Here is a 15,785-nt window from a genome sequence, read left to right as displayed (position 1 = left end):
ATGTCTTCAAGTGTTTTTTAGATAAGAACGCAGAAGAACACGTATGTGGAATTAACCAGATTTTTCCAGAGATAAAGTTTAAAATAGATTATCTAGCTTTTGAATGTTATCAGGACCGTTTCCTTTGACATATTTATAGCTCAGGTGGAGGAAAATTGATTTAACTCGATAATTCTCCTGATTTTTATTTAATAATTTCTACATTACAAGTTTGTTAAAACTCTTCATTCCAACTTTACAGAGAAGTTTCGGGTGCGTCTAAAATTTAACTTCATATCCTTCAATAGTTTTCCTGAAACATCGCTGTGATACTTCCTTTCAACATACTTTCCTGAGCGTTCTAAAACTAAGTTATTGTAGTACATCTAGGTAGTACCAAACTAACAGTACCATTCATAGGCTGCTCCACAACTTCTCGTACTATTATAGTGTCCAAGAGCAAGTCGAATTTCGCAGAATTAGAATGAGAATCAATCGTACTAAAAAGTAGTACTAAAACATAGAACTAGAACCAAAAAGAACTCACGTGAAATTGATTTCCCCTCCTGTATAATCAAGACTAAGATAATTGTACTCCACGTAATCTAGATAAAAGAGAGACGTGGTGTCATCCAGATAGACAGTACCATGAGCGGTTTTGTTCTACAACGAAAACTCCCATTAGATTCATTGTGGTACCTTTAGAACTACCTTACAGCATCCAAGTTGACGTAGAGAGTGTACCCATCGTTGAACATCTCAGTCGTGGTCGCTCGTACTTTATTTTTACAAGGAATGATACTCCCAGCCCTGTAGTAAACCGGTATCTGCACAAAATAAGTTAGTACCACCTCTACCATAGTGGTACTCTTACAAAAGAACTATCAACAGTGACATCTACGAAATCTGAACCTCCTTGGTTCACACTGTAGTCATGTAAAGCGAGCCAGTATTCATTGGTACCACCCGGGAAGTACACAGGTACCGAATCGACTCCGGACTCTCCAACCGAGCGTACCATTATGTCGGTACCAACTAGCAACTGATTGTGGATATCAAAAACTTTAGTATCGTACGTGTATTGGAAGAACAAAGGTCGAATCACTGGAGTTTTATATCGGATGTGTTCGAAGAAAAGTGTGTACCATACTGGTAGATGCTTGTATCTGAGTCTCTGCGCGCCTCGTACTATTTGTTGAACATCGTCAGGGAAGGTGTAGGGCTCACGGCGCTGTGAAGTGTCTCCGGAATGGACGCGGAAGAAAGGTAACCACGCTCCTGCCTGTAAAAGTTACTAGAGTGAGGTAGTACCGAGTTGTACTCACCTGGAACCATCGCGAGTACAGTTCGTTATCTGGATCACTGTTAAAACCACCAACATCGGCTCCACAGAACGCTATTCCTACTAAATTAGACGCGAGACACATTGCGTAACTGATGTCTAAGTACTCCCAGGTACTCTTATTGTCACCAGTCCAGATAGCGGTGTATCGTTGAGACCCCGCAAAGAACGACCTGGAAAGTACAAACGGACGAACTGTGCGATTGTCGCGCTCCATCAATCCAGCGTGAGTGGCTCTAGTCTAAAATTAACTCAAGTACTTGTTCGGTACCACCGTCTCTTACTTGTAGCATTCCGTACGCGTTGTGTAATTCCTTGTGTTTGACTCCACGATATTGTAAGCATTCCCCTGACATTATATTTTCGGTTACACCGAAAACCTCCGGTTCGTTCATGTCGTTCCAAATTCCCGCAAGAGTTGGTGTGGTACCCGGGTACTTTTCATACGAGAATTTACTAGCGTAGTACTCGCGGGCTTCCGGGTTCAAATAGTCGATGTAGCTGCTCTTACCGGGCCAACAGTCTCCTGGAAATAGTGTTATAAAAAGAATTAGTTTAGTGGTGGTACCTTCAAAAACGGAGCCATCAGCGTTGTGTACGAAGAGATCGTTTTCTAGAGCACCGTCGTAGATGCTATATCCTGGTTCTGCTTTGATGTGTGGGTCGCTGATGACGACGAGCTTTCTGTTAGTCGAAGAGAGGTTTTGTTGCATTTCGATGGGGTCGCTGTAAGTTTCTGGGTTCCACGTGAAGTACCGGCGACCATCGGTGTGATCTAGATCCAACCAGATGGCGTCAAGTTGGAAGTCGTACTTGTCGAAATTGGCGACAACGTCTTTGACTTCTTCTTGGGTCATGTAACTGAAGCGGCATTGGTGGAAACCCAGTGACCACAGCTAGAGAAAGGTAGTACTTGAACATATACAAAATAAGAGAACTTACAGGTGGCATGTGTGGTACTCCAGTAATTAGAAGGTACTGCCGTAGAACCTCGGCAGGAGTCGGTCCTAAGAAAACAAAGACATCCAGAGTACCGGCTTCGACCATAAAATGCGCCATATTGTCACCATCTTCAAGAAGAACATCAACGAATTGTTGTGCTGCATTATGGAGGAAAATTCCAGCGGTGAATTCAGGGCTGAAACTAACTTTAAACCCGAGGAAAATAAAGAGAAGTTGAAGTACCCGTGACCATAGACTATTGGTACTGCTCCATAGACAGACGCGGGATCTTCGATTGGATAACTGGGGGTATCCTTATTGAACAGACGATAAGGCTCACTCTCGTTTGTGTACTTCAATGGTAAACCAGAGGCGCGCTGGGCAAGACCGTACAAATAATCCGATTCTGGAAATGCTAGACCGACACTGAAAGACGGACTGTTGCTGGGCTAGACTTAGTAAAATTAGTACTAGAAAAAACAGTACTACTTCCTCACATTGTCAACAAACAAACGATCTCCCATTAAGACGAGTTCCGTGACGTCATTTCTATAGAAAAACAAATCGAACGGAGCAAGAATCACCTCAATCCTTGATCCAATGTTGGTAACAATTGTAATCTTGCTAGCGTCGGTATCCACGGATTGTACCCTTTAAAACCTAAGTAGTACTTGCGCGAAAAAACATTGTATGTTACCCAGCAAGTCCTGGAGCTCCAGCGAAAACGTCCGACAGCTCGTATCTCGTAGAATTAAACTCTTTGATTTTAACTCTGATTACGTCATCTCTGTAGGCAAAAATGGTAACTTCTAGATCTTCAATTCCACTTTTCGCCTGCAGATTAAATCTGATAATTCCAATATCGTCAATTTGGATACTTAAAGTGTCAACTACGTAAACGTTCGCTGGTTCTCTAGCTCTAAGAGTACTGAAAGAAATTTAAATTGTTGAAGAATAAAGTGTGTTTCATTCGATTTACCTGCAGAATTCGACTTCTGAGCACCGCTTAGCCTCACCATTTACTATAGTCAAGGATATGAGTACTACGAGCAAGAAGGTGAGGTTTGGTACCATCTTTGATGCTTTCATCGCGATTGTTTTTGGGTGATGTGTTCGGTACTTATAAGGGTCTGTAAATAACCCAAATTTATCGTATTTAATCTAGTTTTATGGGTTTTATTTTAGGTTTGACAGATTTAGGGTACTGACGTACAATGAGTGTTACTATGAAGTACCAATAAAGTTGATAAAAACAATGAATAAAACCGTCATAGAGCGAGCGAAGCGGGCTATTTTTTTCTTTCAGTTCAGCTTGCTATTGACTGTCATACAAAAAGAAGTGGGTACTAACTCTCAACACATTATAACTTTAAGTTTTATTTTATAATTCCTCGTATTACATTACGTTTGTCAAAAACTCTTCATTCTAACTTCACAGAGATGTTTCTGTTGCGCCTAAAATTGAATGTCGTGTCCTTCAACAGTTTTCCCGAAACGTCACTGTGATACTTCCTCTCGACATACTTTCCAGAGCGTCCTAAAACTCATTCATTCATACGTCTAGGTAGTACCATACTAACAGTACCATTCATAGGCTGCTCCACAACTTCTCGTACTACTATAGTGTCCAAGAGCAAGTCGAATTTCGCTGAATTAGAATGAGAATCAATCGTACTAAAAAGTAGTACTAAAACATAGAACTACAACCAAAGAGAACTCACGTAAAGTTGATCTCCCCTCCTGAATAATCAAGACTAAGATAATTGTACTCCACGTAATCTAGATAGAAGACAGACGTGGTGTCATCCAGATAGACAGTACCATGAGCGGTCTTGTTCTACAGCGAAAACTCCCATTAGATTCGTTGTGGTACCGTCAAAACTACCTTACAGCATCCAAGTTGACATATAAAGTATATCCGTCGTTGTACATCTCAGTCGTGGTCGCTCGTACTTTATTTTTACATGGAATGATACTCCCTGCCCTGTAGTAAATCGGTATCTGCACAAAATTAGTTAGTACCACCACTACTAAAGTGGTACTCTTACATAAGAACTATCAACAGCGACATCTACGAAATCTAAACCTCCTTGGTTCACACTGTAGTCATGTAAAGCGAGCCAGTATTCATTGGTACCACCCGGGAAGTACACAGGTACCGAATCGACTCCGGACTCTCCAACCGAGCGTACCATTATGTCGGTACCAACTAGCAACTGATTGTGGATATCAAAAACTTTAGTATCGTACGTGTATTGGAAGAATAAAGGTCGAATCACTGGAGACTTATTCCTGATGTGTTCGTAGAACAGTGTGTACCACACTGGTAGATGTTTGTACCGAAGTCTTATAGCGTTTCGTGCAATTTGTTGTACATCTTCAGGGAAGGTGTAAGGCTCGCGGCGGTCCGAGTTACTATCGGAGTGGACGCGGAAGAAAGGTAACCACGCTCCTGCCTTTAACAAATATTAGAACGAGAGGTGGTACTATGTGGTACTCACCTGCAACCATCGCGAGTACAATTCGTTGTCTGGATTTCCATTAAACCCACCAACATCGACTCCACAGAATGCGATTCCAACTAGATTAGACGCAAGGCACATCGCGTAACTGATGTCTAAGTACTCCCAAGTACTCTTATTGTCTCCTGTCCAGATCGCTGTGTATCGCTGAGACCCTGCGAAGAACGACCTCGAAAGAACAAACGGACGAATTGTACGGTTGTCGCGTTCCAATAACCCGTCATGGGTGGCTCTAGTCTACAATCTATTTAAGTACTTGAGTGGTACCATCTTAACGTACCTGTAACATTCCGTACGCGTTGTGTACCTCCTTATGTTTGACTCCGCCGTACTGCAAGCATTCTCCTGACATAAGATTTTCAGTTGCCCCGAAAACCATAGGTTCGTTCATGTCGTTCCAAATACCCGCGAGAGTTGGAGTAGTACCCGGGTACTTCTCATACGAGAATTTACTAGCGTAGTACTCGCGGGCTTCCGGATTCAAATAGTCGATGTAGCTGCTCTTACCGGGCCAACAATCTCCTGGAAATGGAGAATAAAATAATTATAAAAAGAATTAGTTTAGTGGTGGTACCTTCAAAGACGGAGCCATCGGCGTTGTGTACGAAGAGATCGTTTTCTAGAGCACCGTCGTAGATGCTATAGCCTACTTCTACTTTAATGTGGGGATCGCTAATGACGATAAGCTTTCTGTTAGTTGAAGAAAGATTCTGTTGCATTTCTATGGGATCGCTGAACGTTTCTGGATTCCACGTAAAATACCGACGACCATCAGTATGGTCTATGTCTAACCAGATGGCGTCCAGTTGAAAATCGTACTTGTCAAAATTGGCAACAACGTCTTTGACTTCTTCTTGGGTCATGTAGCTGTAGCGGCTTTGGTGGAATCCCAGTGACCACAGCTGAAGCTAAGTAGTACTTAAACATATACAAAACAAGAGAACTTACAGGTGGCATGTATGGTACTCCAGTAATCTGAAGGTACTGCCGTAGAACCTCGGCAGGAGTGGGTCCTAAGAAAACAAAGACATCCAGAGTACCGGCTTCGGCCATAAAAAGCGCCGTATTGTTGCCATCTTCGGGGAGGACTTCCACGAATTGTTGTGCCGCATTGTGAAGAAAAATTCCAGCGGTGAATTCAGGCCTGCAAGTAACTTTAGACCCAAGATAACAGAAGAGAAGTAGAAGTACCCGTGACCATAGAGGACCGGTACTGCTCCATAGTACGACGCGGGATCTCCATAAGCATTGTCAGGAAAATCCTTATTAAACAGACGATAAGGCTCACTTCCGTTTGTGTACTTCAGAGGTAAACCAGAGGCGCGCTGGGCAAGACCATACAAATAGTCCGATTCCGGGAAAACAAGACCAACAGTAAAAGATTGACTATTGTCAGGCTAGATTTAGTAAAATTAGTACTAGAAGCGGTACTACTCTCTTACATTGTCAACAAACAAACGATCACCCTTCAAGACGAGCTCCAAGACGTCATTTCTGTAGAAAAACAAATCGAACGGCGCAAGAACCACTTCAATTCTTGATCCAATGTTGGTAACAATGGTTATTTTGCTAGCGTCGGTATCCACGGATTGTACCCTTCAAAAAACACAGTACTAATAATGCTAGAAAAAGTATTGTATGTTACCCGGCTAGACTTGGAGCTTCAGCGAGAACTTCCGACAACGCGTATCTTGTAGAATTAAACTCATTGATTCTCACTCTAATTACGTCATCTCTGTAGGTGTAAATTGTTACAGCAAGATCTTCAATTCCACTTTTAGCCTGAAGATTAAATCTGATAATTCCGATATCGTCAATTTCGATACTTAAGGTGTCGACTGCGTAAACGTCAGCTGGTTCTCGAACTCTCAGAGTACTGAAAAGGAGTTAAAAAGATAAAAAAAAGAGGAAAAGTTAAAGATTCACCTGCAGAACTCAACTTCTGAGCACCGTTTTGGATCACTTGCAAGTACCAGAGGTAATAGTACCATTAGCAAAAAAGTGAAATTTGGTACCATTTTTGAAGTTTTCATCGCGATTGTGTTTGAAGAGTGCGTTCGGTACTTATAAGAGTTTGGTGATAACCTAAATTTATGGTACTTAATCTAGTTTTATGAGTGGTACCTATTTCTGACAGGTTTAAGGTACTGACTTAACAAGATAGACAAAGGTGTTATTATCAACTCGTAAAGTAAAGTGCCCAATTTTCTTCTTACTGCTTTACATGACCTTAGAGAAGGTAATTCAACTTCTTATCATCCTCCAGGTTACCTCAACGTTTCATGACTTGTCTTTACAAAAATCTGATACGTTTCTATCACGCAACAAGTACTAGAATTGTGTTATTTGCTCCCATTGTATTTCATTGCTAAATCCACTTCACAGCCACTTCAACTAATGGATCGATCACCCCACGTAAGAGATTCACTTTTTGTCAAGTACTGATAACACAAACTTATATAACCAAATGGATGTCTCTTATTGATAGCAACAAACATGTTGTCCAACGTTTGCTTCTTAGTACTGCTGGCAGTTTTTGCTTCTGGGTACGACCATGACATGTACCATAATTGCTCACGCGTGGATGTCTGCAAGTAAGTTGTCATCGTCTTTGTACTTTTAGACTAAAGAATTGTTTTAGTGACAATCGCGACTTGAACAAAACTGTTAGATATACTGCCGTTGCAAACTCGGATGACAATTATCCCGGTGGTAAAGCAAATTTTGTTGTTGATAGTGTCGATGATGGCGAAGAGTTAGTTCTCACCATTTCGGCTCTAGAAGGGAACACTTTTAGAGTTCAAATTGAGGAGGTGAAATCCAAACGGTACCACCTTGAGAATGTTCTTGATGGAGAACCACAATCAGTTGTGTAAGTACCTTTGGTTATCTCCTACATGATTATCAGTTGTGTTTTAGGTTCACCAACGTGGAGACTACTGAAGACTCTGTTATATTAACAGCCGGTGATGCTAAAGCCATCGTCAACTTATCTCCTTTTTCTGTGGAGTTCCACATTGGAGATGTTCAGTCTCTCGTCATCGACAGTGATCGTCTAACTCTAGTTAACGTGAGTTGGTACCACCTTTATCTAGAATTGTTTTTATATGACTGTGACAGGAAGAACTTCGCCACCCGTTTACTGTGGGAGTCAACTTTCCCAACGCTGTCAACGTCTACGGTCTTCACGAGCACGCTGACCATCTAGCTTTACGTACCACAGCACCAGAAGTCAGCGAGCCGTACCGCATCAAGACAATGGACTTGACGTACTATGAACTGTACGACCCGGCCGCTATGTATGGAGCTGTTCCTGTAATCTATGGCCACGGGTAAGTTATTCTTCGTGGTAAACTTCGTTATGACGTGTCTTCAGTCCGAACGTCACGTCCGGTCTTTTTCTTCACAACGCCGCTGAGCAGTGGGTCGAAATCACCAACAATGACGAAGGAGTGGAAGTCTTCTTCATGGTCGACAGTGGAGCTCTCGACTTCTTCGTTTTCTTGGGGCCGACCATCAGGGATGTGGTCCGTCAATATACTAACATCACCGGTGTTGCTCATTTACCCCCAATTTGGACTTTGGGGTACCATCAGTGTCGCTGGGGGTACGAAGACCAAGAGGACGTCCAAACCGTCATTGCAACGTTGGATGCTTACGATTTTCCTGTTGATGTCATCTGGTTGGACATTCAACACACTGAAGACAAGAAGTTCTTCACGTGGAACAGTGGGAACTTCAGCGACCCCTTCGCCATGTTGAAAAATCTGTCGTCAACGCATCGGTACTTGGTGACACTCAGCGATCCCCATTTTAAGAAGGAAGAAGGGTACTTCGTTTATGACCACGCTCTAGCTAATGACTTCTTTATAAAGAACCCAAATGGTACTATCTATTACGACGAGTGTTGGCCGGGTACTAGTGCCTGGATGGACTACTTAAACCCTGACGCTCGAGACTACTACTCAAGCTTGTATTTATACGAAAACTGGAACGGTACCACTTCCACTTTAGGTGGAATCTGGAACGACATGAACGAAGCCGCCATCTTCAACGAAGACATCGAAAAAACGTTCCCGTACGACGTTGTTCACCATGGAAACGTCTCCAATAGAGACATCCACAATATGTACGGTTTCCTCCAAACTATGGCCACCCATAAAGGTTTGATTGACCGTGACAATGGTACTCTTCGTCCTTTTATTTTAACCCGTGCCCATTTCGCTGGGTCTCAACGGTACGCCGCGATCTGGACCGGTGACAACACCGCCGAGTTCGGGTACATACCAATCGCATTTTCAATGTGTCTCAACGCGAATCTTCTGGGGATTGTCTTCTGCGGTGCTGACGTTGGTGGGTTCTTTGACGAACCAACACCGGAGCTTCTCCAGAGGTTCTACCAAGCTGGAGCGTGGTTACCATTCTTCAGAGAGCACGCTAATATTGGTTCAGAGCGGCGTGAACCTTACCTGTATGCAGAAGACGTGCAGGCTACCATCAGAGAGGCTATAAAGACTCGGTACGCTCATCTACCAGTGTGGTACACTTTGTTCTATGAGCACACGCGGTTTGGGGATCCTATAATCAGACCTTTGTTCTACCATTACCCCCATGACGTTGATTCTTACGGGGTTGATGATCAAGTGCTAGTTGGTGAGTTGAAGAGCGCGAAGAAGTGGTACTATTGTTCTTACAGGTAGGAACATCTTAGTGAAGGCTGTTGGTGAGTCTGAAGTTGAATCAGTCCAAGTTTACTTCCCTGGAGGTGAAGATTTGTTGTGGTTCTCGGCACAACTCGATGGTACTTACTACTCTGGCTCTGGATGGACGGATATTCCAGTGACCATTGAAAGAGTACGCACTGTTCTTCTCCAATTTTTTTCTAATTCTGCTTCTAGATACCAGTCTTCTATAGACAAGGTGGTGTCATCGCCACGAAGCAAACCTCAAGACCTTCAACCACTGAAATGAGGCTCGATCCGTACACTCTTATTCTAGTTCTAGACAATGTAAGTTAAACCGATTCTAGATCTAGTACTACTTTAACTTGCAGAAAGGTGCAGCTCATGGTACTGTCTACATCGACGATACTCTTAGTTTCGAGTACCGCGACTCCCAGAGGTACCACTACGTCAATATTACAGCAGGACACAGCAGCGTTCTTATCAAGTACTACCGGTACTTTCGTTAAACTGTCTTTTAATAGTGTTTTTTAGCCCTATTGATAAATCCGATTCTGAAGGTTTTGATTTGGTTCTTGAAGAGCTAATTACTGTGACTGTTGAAGGTAAGTTAAAGATTCTGTGCATACAAACTTCAATTGTTTTTTTAGATGGTAAGTTTGTAAAGAAGTCATACAAGACAAGTCAAGATGGTACCGTTTTGAACGAAATGAAATTTTCTGGAAAGGAGCCTGCGGTTATCAAATTGAAATAAAAATTAAATGTAAATGAATAAATATTACGAAAATATATTTTATTTGTTTTTTTTTTAAGTAGGTAATACCAATGACAGTTGTAACCTTAGAAAGATGAAACTGGACTTGAGAATTTATCATTTTTGATAAGATCTATTGACTTCACAATTGAATTGGATAACTTGTAGATAAAATAATTTTGGGAACTCACTCACATCATGACATTTCTAGGAACTTTTTTGGTACTCGATCGGCAGAGTAGTACCTACCTACTGTACAGTTACTTTGAGTCAAAATTATTTTCAGTTAAAAATCCTGATTTTCTTTTTCACGTTTTAACCAATCAAATCGCTGATTGTACTATGGACAGTAGTACCACTTTCTCAGAAAACTCTTGGGATTGGACTTCTTCTGTCAAGTTTTCAGCTCTGTGGAAAAGTCTTCCAACCACAAAGAACGGAAAAACACCTTCAGATAAAAGATTTCACAGATATTTACTGTCATTGTATTTCTTCTTATCGTCAACCATCTAAAAGTACCACTTGTGGAAATTCTACGTTACGCACGTTTTCATTTAACCTTCTTGAGTACTTTATTTTAACTCGAGTACTGAAAAGACTATATTTTATTACCAAAACTTCGGCGAATTGCACGTAGTAGTCAACATGCTGACCAACGTCTGTTTCTTTGTACTTCTTGTAGCTTCTGCTGCTGGGTACGACCTTATATATACCGTAACTGTTCGCAAGTGGATATCTGCAAATGAGTTACCATTTCATCGTCAAAGTGTTCAATTAAAAAGTTCTTTTAGTGACAACCGAGGCTGGAAAAAAGTGGACAGATACACGGCAGTACCAGATTTTGACGCTTCCTCTTTAGGTGGTGTAGCGACTTTTACACTAAAGAGTGACGGGGGTACCAAAGATTTGATTCTTAACATCACAGCTCTTACAGGACATACCTTCAGGGTTCAAGCAGAAGAAGTGAAATCTGAGAGGTACCACCTCGTTGATGGTCTCGATAGAAAACCTACCCTTGTTGAGTAAGTACCACCGTTATACTTAAGAGTACTCACTCAATATTACAGTTCGTGAAGAACTCATCCAAGACCAACCATGATGGTACCGTCCTGACCAAACTGAGATTCTCTGCGAAGGAGCCGGCAGTTATTTAGTCTTCAATTCTGAATAAACCTTTCATTTGAGCGTTGTTAAATTTCGCGCCCTTCCGTCCCCAATCGATATCCCTGCGACTTATTCCTCGTCCTAGCAACGTTGCGCGATCACATCGAGCGCGTGTCATTCACGATGTCGCGGTGATACTGAAAGCATGTCGTCGTCGTCGGTGCGTCAACTCCTGCAGCCGCCCAAATAGCGATGTCCGAACACGAGCTCCGTCAACGTAGTGGAGACGTCGCCGTCAAGCCCAACAACGCCGCCGACGACACCAGGCCATGCGATCGCAAAAAAAGCGCGCTGTTGGTGTGGAGGGACATGCCGAAGCATCTGCAGTTCAACCCCTACATCCACACTGGGTACAGACCGCTGCTGACGGCCTGGGGGTGCATCAACAGTCTCTTTTACTTCCACAACGAGACGGTCAACATCGTGACGCATGGTAAAGTAGATGTCAAGGGCGCGAGGGTTTTTATTATCGGGGGATGAAACCCCACAACTCACCTGGCGCTGCGGGAAACTGTTTTGGAGTTGGAAGAAGTAGTAGAAGCTTGAAAGGTCTAGGGTGGGATAGTGGGCCAAATTAATAATGTCAAGGTCGTTCTATTTTCGGGTCAGCTTCTATTGTTTCTTCCGTCGCATCTGTGTCGAAAATTGAACACAAATTAAAAATGTTTCTTGTAGAAACGGCGATTTGAAGTTTGGTAGAAATGGTGGATGCGCCGGGAAAGAAACTTCAAACTTTTTTTCTACAATACTTTCTTTTTGTCCATGTTTACTTACCCCAACCCCAATCAATTCCTCCCTTAAACAAACCCCCAAAATCAATCCTTGGCCTCATAAATCTGCGCAACCGGATGTCTCATTTCTCTTGCAAATTTGCATCGCACCGCTTAATAGTCTCACAATAACTGCGAAATGACTTAAGTACTTTCTTTGTGGTTAGACCGGAAACACCTCATTTGTGTTCAATTCCAGCAATCCCAATCCTCTACATTCTGTTGACGGTGCCTGCACTACTTCCATGGTCTCAGGTAGAACTCCGATTTTTGTCATGGTGCCACTTCCTGGGCGTTTTATGCCCATGGGTGGGCAGTTTCGTTTACCATTTATTCATGAATTTGGATAAAAGCGAAGTGGTGTACTACCGGTTGCTGCAGCTGGACATGCTGGGGATCTGGATCAGCCAGAGTTTCGGTAAGAAATCGTCGGAATCACCGACTTTAACCCCGCGTGATTCCTCCAGGTGCCATGCCGATGGTCATCGCGACGTCCTATTGCCTTCCACGTCTCCTCCGCTGGTTCTGCATCTCTTCGTACTGCCTTCTCAGCCTGTGGGGCCTCTACAAAGTGAGAATTCCCGCTCTTTTACTATAAAGTTTCATGTTAATTTTCTTTTAGGCCATGACGGCGTGGTCTCCGTGGGAGCGGCGCTTGTGCTTCCTGCTGCCTTTCATCATGCGCCTCCTCCTGTGGTGCCTCCGCGTGTCGAGCTACGGCGGCGGCGACCCGGCTGCCTTCCAACACGTCATCCTCCAAGACGTCGTCTCCATCATCGGTGCCGCCATCGGCGCGCTCCACATTCCTGAGAAGTGGTTTCCGGGAACCGTCGACTTTTACATGAACTCGCATAATATCATGCACGTGTTGGTGGTGACGGCCGTGTATTCCATGCACGTGGCGACTATGAAGGATCTCACGTGGATGTCACGTGTTAACTGCAACGCAGCCCTTTGATGGGATTCACACGCACAAGTAGGGATCAAACAGGGATCTATATTTCGAAAGTTGCAAGGAAATTTTCAAATATAGATGCGCTACGTCCCTCAAACGTATTTCTTCCGGTCACGAGTTTCCACGTTCTGCTGGTGATAGAATTTTAGACAGTTATTAGCGTACGGTTTTAAATTTAGACGCCAATTTTAGATTAGACCTTTTAAAGTTGCCAGTGAGTTGCACCGGGAGTGGTTTTAAGCAATAAACACTTGTTTTTAATGTTCTTTCTTGTTATAATCAAGATGGCGATGATTTTGTACCACGTGATGACAAGATGGCGGCTGCGGACCATATCAATTTGTTGATTCTTGTTGGCGAGCATATCAAACTAAACGATTGTGATCTTTACCTGATGTTTTATTCTAAGGCAATAATAGCTTCTATTGTTTGTGCTTCCGCTGTTTTAACTAATATTTCCGGTAGAATAAGCGAATAAGTCCCGTCGTGCAACTCACCTCCTAAGCTTGCTTCAAGTTTTACTCCTACACCAATTTAGATGTGTATTTTATACAAAATATTCAAAGTTTTCCCACGAAATTTCAATTTGGCGCCGTCACGTTGCGCCCGTAGTTGCAATACCAACATTAAGAAAACAAAATTTTATTTCAGTTACCCTTATGTAAATAAGACGTCTTTGTAAAATAAATCTTCCTTTATTATCAATAAATTATGTACATTTTGTGTATAGATATTTAAATAAACATTACGAATTAACATATTAATAACCCTTCCAAAAATAAGTCTTTTCTTAAATTATAATAAAGGACTTTCAGACTCCGACGTGTAACTCTTCACTCTTGAAAACCAAAACGGCGGAAATCTATTACCAATCAAATCAAAATTGCAGGTACTTTCGTCGCCTTTCAGACTTCTTGTGAAAACGGAGTAGTGCGTCCAGACTAGCTGCACATGTCGCTTCTTGTTGGTACTCTTGATCTGTAACTCCTACAAAAATCTGAGTACGGTCCTGACTTCCCCCATCAACTTACTATATGAAACGTCTGTTCCGCCATCTCCAAATCGCCCCCACGACGTTTCGACTTTTTATACCCTTGAAGATGCTTGTTCTTATCCTGCCGCTGAACCACCACCGTAACTTTATCGTCTTTAAGCCTGTAATATCCTCTTAAGACGGGACTGCGCGCGTTGCGGTTCTTCATCTGGCCGACGCATTGCGCGGGTTCGTCCGAAGAAGTCAGTACCAGAACCACTCCTTCGGGGAAAAACCGCAAGTACCGGTAGTACGAGACCAAGTGCCATGGCCGGTAAAACTGGTCTTGGAAACTGTTTTCTCCATGGCGGATGTACGTGGTTTTGCCGATGTAACAGCCGTTGAATTGCAGGCGGGTGCGCTCGATGAACATTTGGCGCCAGGAGAGGTAATTGTAGGGGGAACTACCGCAGTTTAGGCCCCAAACTCTGGAAATGGTACTATTTTAACGCAATTCTTAAGAGATGGTGGTGTCGTCACCTCAAACAAGCGAGTCTCCACACCTCAGGATCGCGTGCGCACAGGTAAAAACCGCGGCAAACCCTGGAAAACATCTCCAAAGAGCGGAAATCAAGGTCAAACGACACGACCCATCGTAAGATGTAAAGGATCATTTCGGTTGGCAACACTGAAATGTGAGTGGTCTGGAAAAACAGAGTTATGAGGGGTTGGTAAGACTGATATAGTTACTTTTTGTTCAGTTTTAGGGGCGCAAATGGCCGACATCTTGGAGAACTTTTTTTGGATCCTCGGGAGGAGTTCGCCCTCCTCCTCATCACCGTCGTCCGAGTCGTTGTAGTCTTCTTTTTCATTGGTTGCGGGTTCCACAGACATCTCTCTGATTGGCTTATTCTTTGGAATGTCTATTCGTGATTCGATGTCAGGGACCAGTTGCACCGCCCTCCTGTAAAACTGGATCGCTTCGTACAATTTGCCGTTTTTTTCCAACTCGACGCCGTTGAGGAATAACGTCTTCGCCTGTAATTCAACAACCAATGAGAATCGTTCTTCGCGCCCACGTGACTGAATCTATCGCTCGCTATTGGTCGGTAATAAAAATAGTACCTTGGTTTCAAAATCCTCGGGCTCCGCCTCCACCGCCCTCCGGCCACTCCCCTTTTCTGTTATCTTCAGTTCTTTTTGCCACTTTTCGCGGAAACTGCTCAAGACATCCTCAACAGACGCGGCCTTGAAATTTATCCTCAAGGTTAAGTTAAAGACAGTGGTCAACTTACTTGGTTGGTGGAAGAAGAAGGGTCATCTTGTTCTTCGCCGTCTGCAGAGTCTGTTGAAGTTCCATCGCGTGTCATCTGGTTCTGGATACTCTGGAAATGAGCAAGTTACATAACGCGTGTTTACTAAAAAAAATTACCATTCTTCTGATGATGAAGATTTAGATTATGAAGATTAGTTCACGGTCGGTATATCTAATCACTGGAATATGTAGAAAATAATTGTGCGCTAAACCATCCATGTTTAGCAAAATCTGGTTTGTTTTTGGACAATCATATGGTGTTTTAGTAGTGGGAATTCGGGCTGGTGACACTATCGCATTAGCACGAAAAATTTGAAATAACTTTTATTAAATGATATGAGCTCACAGAAATGTTAGAATTTGGTTGTAATTTAACAAATTGACGTT

The 15,785-nt window shown here is 42.9% G+C and overlaps 5 protein-coding genes across 6 annotated transcripts; 2 read left to right on the top strand and 3 right to left on the bottom strand.

The window, feature by feature from the left end:
* Positions 1-224: 224 nt before the first annotated feature.
* LOC148176120 (neutral alpha-glucosidase C-like) lies at positions 225-3,352 on the bottom strand. Its single transcript, XM_088035021.1, has 13 exons — positions 3,243-3,352; positions 2,961-3,191; positions 2,761-2,914; positions 2,507-2,712; positions 2,264-2,459; positions 1,890-2,217; positions 1,606-1,847; positions 1,305-1,562; positions 854-1,261; positions 696-806; positions 527-642; positions 391-479; positions 225-340 (listed from the first exon to the last, which is right to left on the bottom strand). Exons 1-13 carry the CDS (start codon positions 3,350-3,352, stop codon positions 225-227), a joined length of 2,565 nt encoding a protein of 854 aa, XP_087891147.1.
* A 16-nt stretch (positions 3,353-3,368) lies between these two features.
* LOC148176119 (uncharacterized) lies at positions 3,369-7,297 on the bottom strand. 2 transcript variants are annotated; one of them, XM_088034442.1, is made up of 13 exons: positions 6,712-7,297; positions 6,431-6,661; positions 6,228-6,381; positions 5,977-6,182; positions 5,734-5,929; positions 5,360-5,687; positions 5,066-5,307; positions 4,765-5,022; positions 4,312-4,719; positions 4,154-4,264; positions 3,985-4,100; positions 3,849-3,937; positions 3,659-3,800 (listed from the first exon to the last, which is right to left on the bottom strand). In XM_088034442.1, exons 1-13 carry the CDS (start codon positions 6,816-6,818, stop codon positions 3,685-3,687), a joined length of 2,562 nt encoding a protein of 853 aa, XP_087890568.1. In that variant the 5' UTR covers positions 6,819-7,297; the 3' UTR covers positions 3,659-3,684. The 2 variants fall into 2 exon arrangements, with proteins under 2 accessions (XP_087890567.1, XP_087890568.1); XM_088034441.1 differs by lacking the exons at positions 3,659-3,800; positions 3,849-3,937 and adding an exon at positions 3,369-3,393.
* Positions 7,232-10,258, top strand: LOC148176118 (neutral alpha-glucosidase C-like). Its single transcript, XM_088034440.1, has 10 exons — positions 7,232-7,379; positions 7,427-7,657; positions 7,705-7,855; positions 7,906-8,117; positions 8,162-9,438; positions 9,482-9,639; positions 9,684-9,794; positions 9,839-9,954; positions 10,002-10,072; positions 10,118-10,258. Exons 1-10 carry the CDS (start codon positions 7,282-7,284, stop codon positions 10,219-10,221), a joined length of 2,529 nt encoding a protein of 842 aa, XP_087890566.1. The 5' UTR covers positions 7,232-7,281; the 3' UTR covers positions 10,222-10,258.
* Positions 10,259-11,469: 1,211 nt separating this feature from the next.
* LOC148176117 (progestin and adipoQ receptor family member 4) lies at positions 11,470-13,929 on the top strand. The gene is made up of 4 exons (XM_088034951.1): positions 11,470-11,818; positions 12,355-12,573; positions 12,623-12,726; positions 12,778-13,929. Exons 1-4 carry the CDS (start codon positions 11,578-11,580, stop codon positions 13,111-13,113), a joined length of 900 nt encoding a protein of 299 aa, XP_087891077.1. The 5' UTR covers positions 11,470-11,577; the 3' UTR covers positions 13,114-13,929.
* LOC148176116 (F-box only protein 9) lies at positions 13,792-15,742 on the bottom strand. Its single transcript, XM_088034949.1, has 7 exons — positions 15,516-15,742; positions 15,379-15,468; positions 15,209-15,331; positions 14,834-15,121; positions 14,624-14,787; positions 14,142-14,571; positions 13,792-14,097 (listed from the first exon to the last, which is right to left on the bottom strand). The coding sequence occupies exons 1-7, from the start codon at positions 15,516-15,518 to the stop codon at positions 13,906-13,908; spliced, it is 1,290 nt and encodes a 429-aa protein (XP_087891075.1). The 5' UTR covers positions 15,519-15,742; the 3' UTR covers positions 13,792-13,905.
* Positions 15,743-15,785: the final 43 nt, after the last annotated feature.

The sequence above is a fragment of the Gnatocerus cornutus genome, chromosome 4 (assembly GCF_029298725.1).
Source record: "Gnatocerus cornutus isolate USDA-ARS CGAHR chromosome 4, icGnaCorn1.1, whole genome shotgun sequence".
Taxonomy (NCBI): Eukaryota; Metazoa; Arthropoda; class Insecta; order Coleoptera; family Tenebrionidae; genus Gnatocerus; species Gnatocerus cornutus.
The sequence above is the reverse complement of the archived record's forward strand: the minus strand, read 5'-3'. Positions and strand labels throughout refer to the sequence as shown.

Coding starts and splice junctions, on each gene's coding strand:
- LOC148176116 (XM_088034949.1), bottom strand. Junction 15,122..15,208: donor CCGAGGATTTTGAAACCAAG/GTACTATTTTTA, acceptor GTTGAATTACAG/GCGAAGACGTTATTCCTCAA. Junction 14,788..14,833: donor CCCCTAAAACTGAACAAAAA/GTAACTATATCA, acceptor CTGTTTTTCCAG/ACCACTCACATTTCAGTGTT.
- LOC148176120 (XM_088035021.1), bottom strand. CDS start 3,352: ATGAAAGCATCAAAGATGGTACCAAACCTCACCTTCTTGCTCGTAGTA. Junction 1,848..1,889: donor TGATGGCTCCGTTTTTGAAG/GTACCACCACTA, acceptor CACTATTTCCAG/GAGACTGTTGGCCCGGTAAG. Junction 1,262..1,304: donor TGTACTCGCGATGGTTCCAG/GTGAGTACAACT, acceptor TAACTTTTACAG/GCAGGAGCGTGGTTACCTTT.
- LOC148176117 (XM_088034951.1), top strand. CDS start 11,578: ATGTCCGAACACGAGCTCCGTCAACGTAGTGGAGACGTCGCCGTCAAG. Junction 12,574..12,622: donor CTGGATCAGCCAGAGTTTCG/GTAAGAAATCGT, acceptor TGATTCCTCCAG/GTGCCATGCCGATGGTCATC. Junction 12,727..12,777: donor GCCTGTGGGGCCTCTACAAA/GTGAGAATTCCC, acceptor ATTTTCTTTTAG/GCCATGACGGCGTGGTCTCC.
- LOC148176118 (XM_088034440.1), top strand. CDS start 7,282: ATGTTGTCCAACGTTTGCTTCTTAGTACTGCTGGCAGTTTTTGCTTCT. Junction 7,380..7,426: donor TCACGCGTGGATGTCTGCAA/GTAAGTTGTCAT, acceptor GAATTGTTTTAG/TGACAATCGCGACTTGAACA. Junction 9,795..9,838: donor TTATTCTAGTTCTAGACAAT/GTAAGTTAAACC, acceptor TTTAACTTGCAG/AAAGGTGCAGCTCATGGTAC.
- LOC148176119 (XM_088034442.1), bottom strand. CDS start 6,818: ATGAAAACTTCAAAAATGGTACCAAATTTCACTTTTTTGCTAATGGTA. Junction 4,720..4,764: donor TGTACTCGCGATGGTTGCAG/GTGAGTACCACA, acceptor TATTTGTTAAAG/GCAGGAGCGTGGTTACCTTT. Junction 3,801..3,848: donor TGTGGAGCAGCCTATGAATG/GTACTGTTAGTA, acceptor AATGAGTTTTAG/GACGCTCTGGAAAGTATGTC.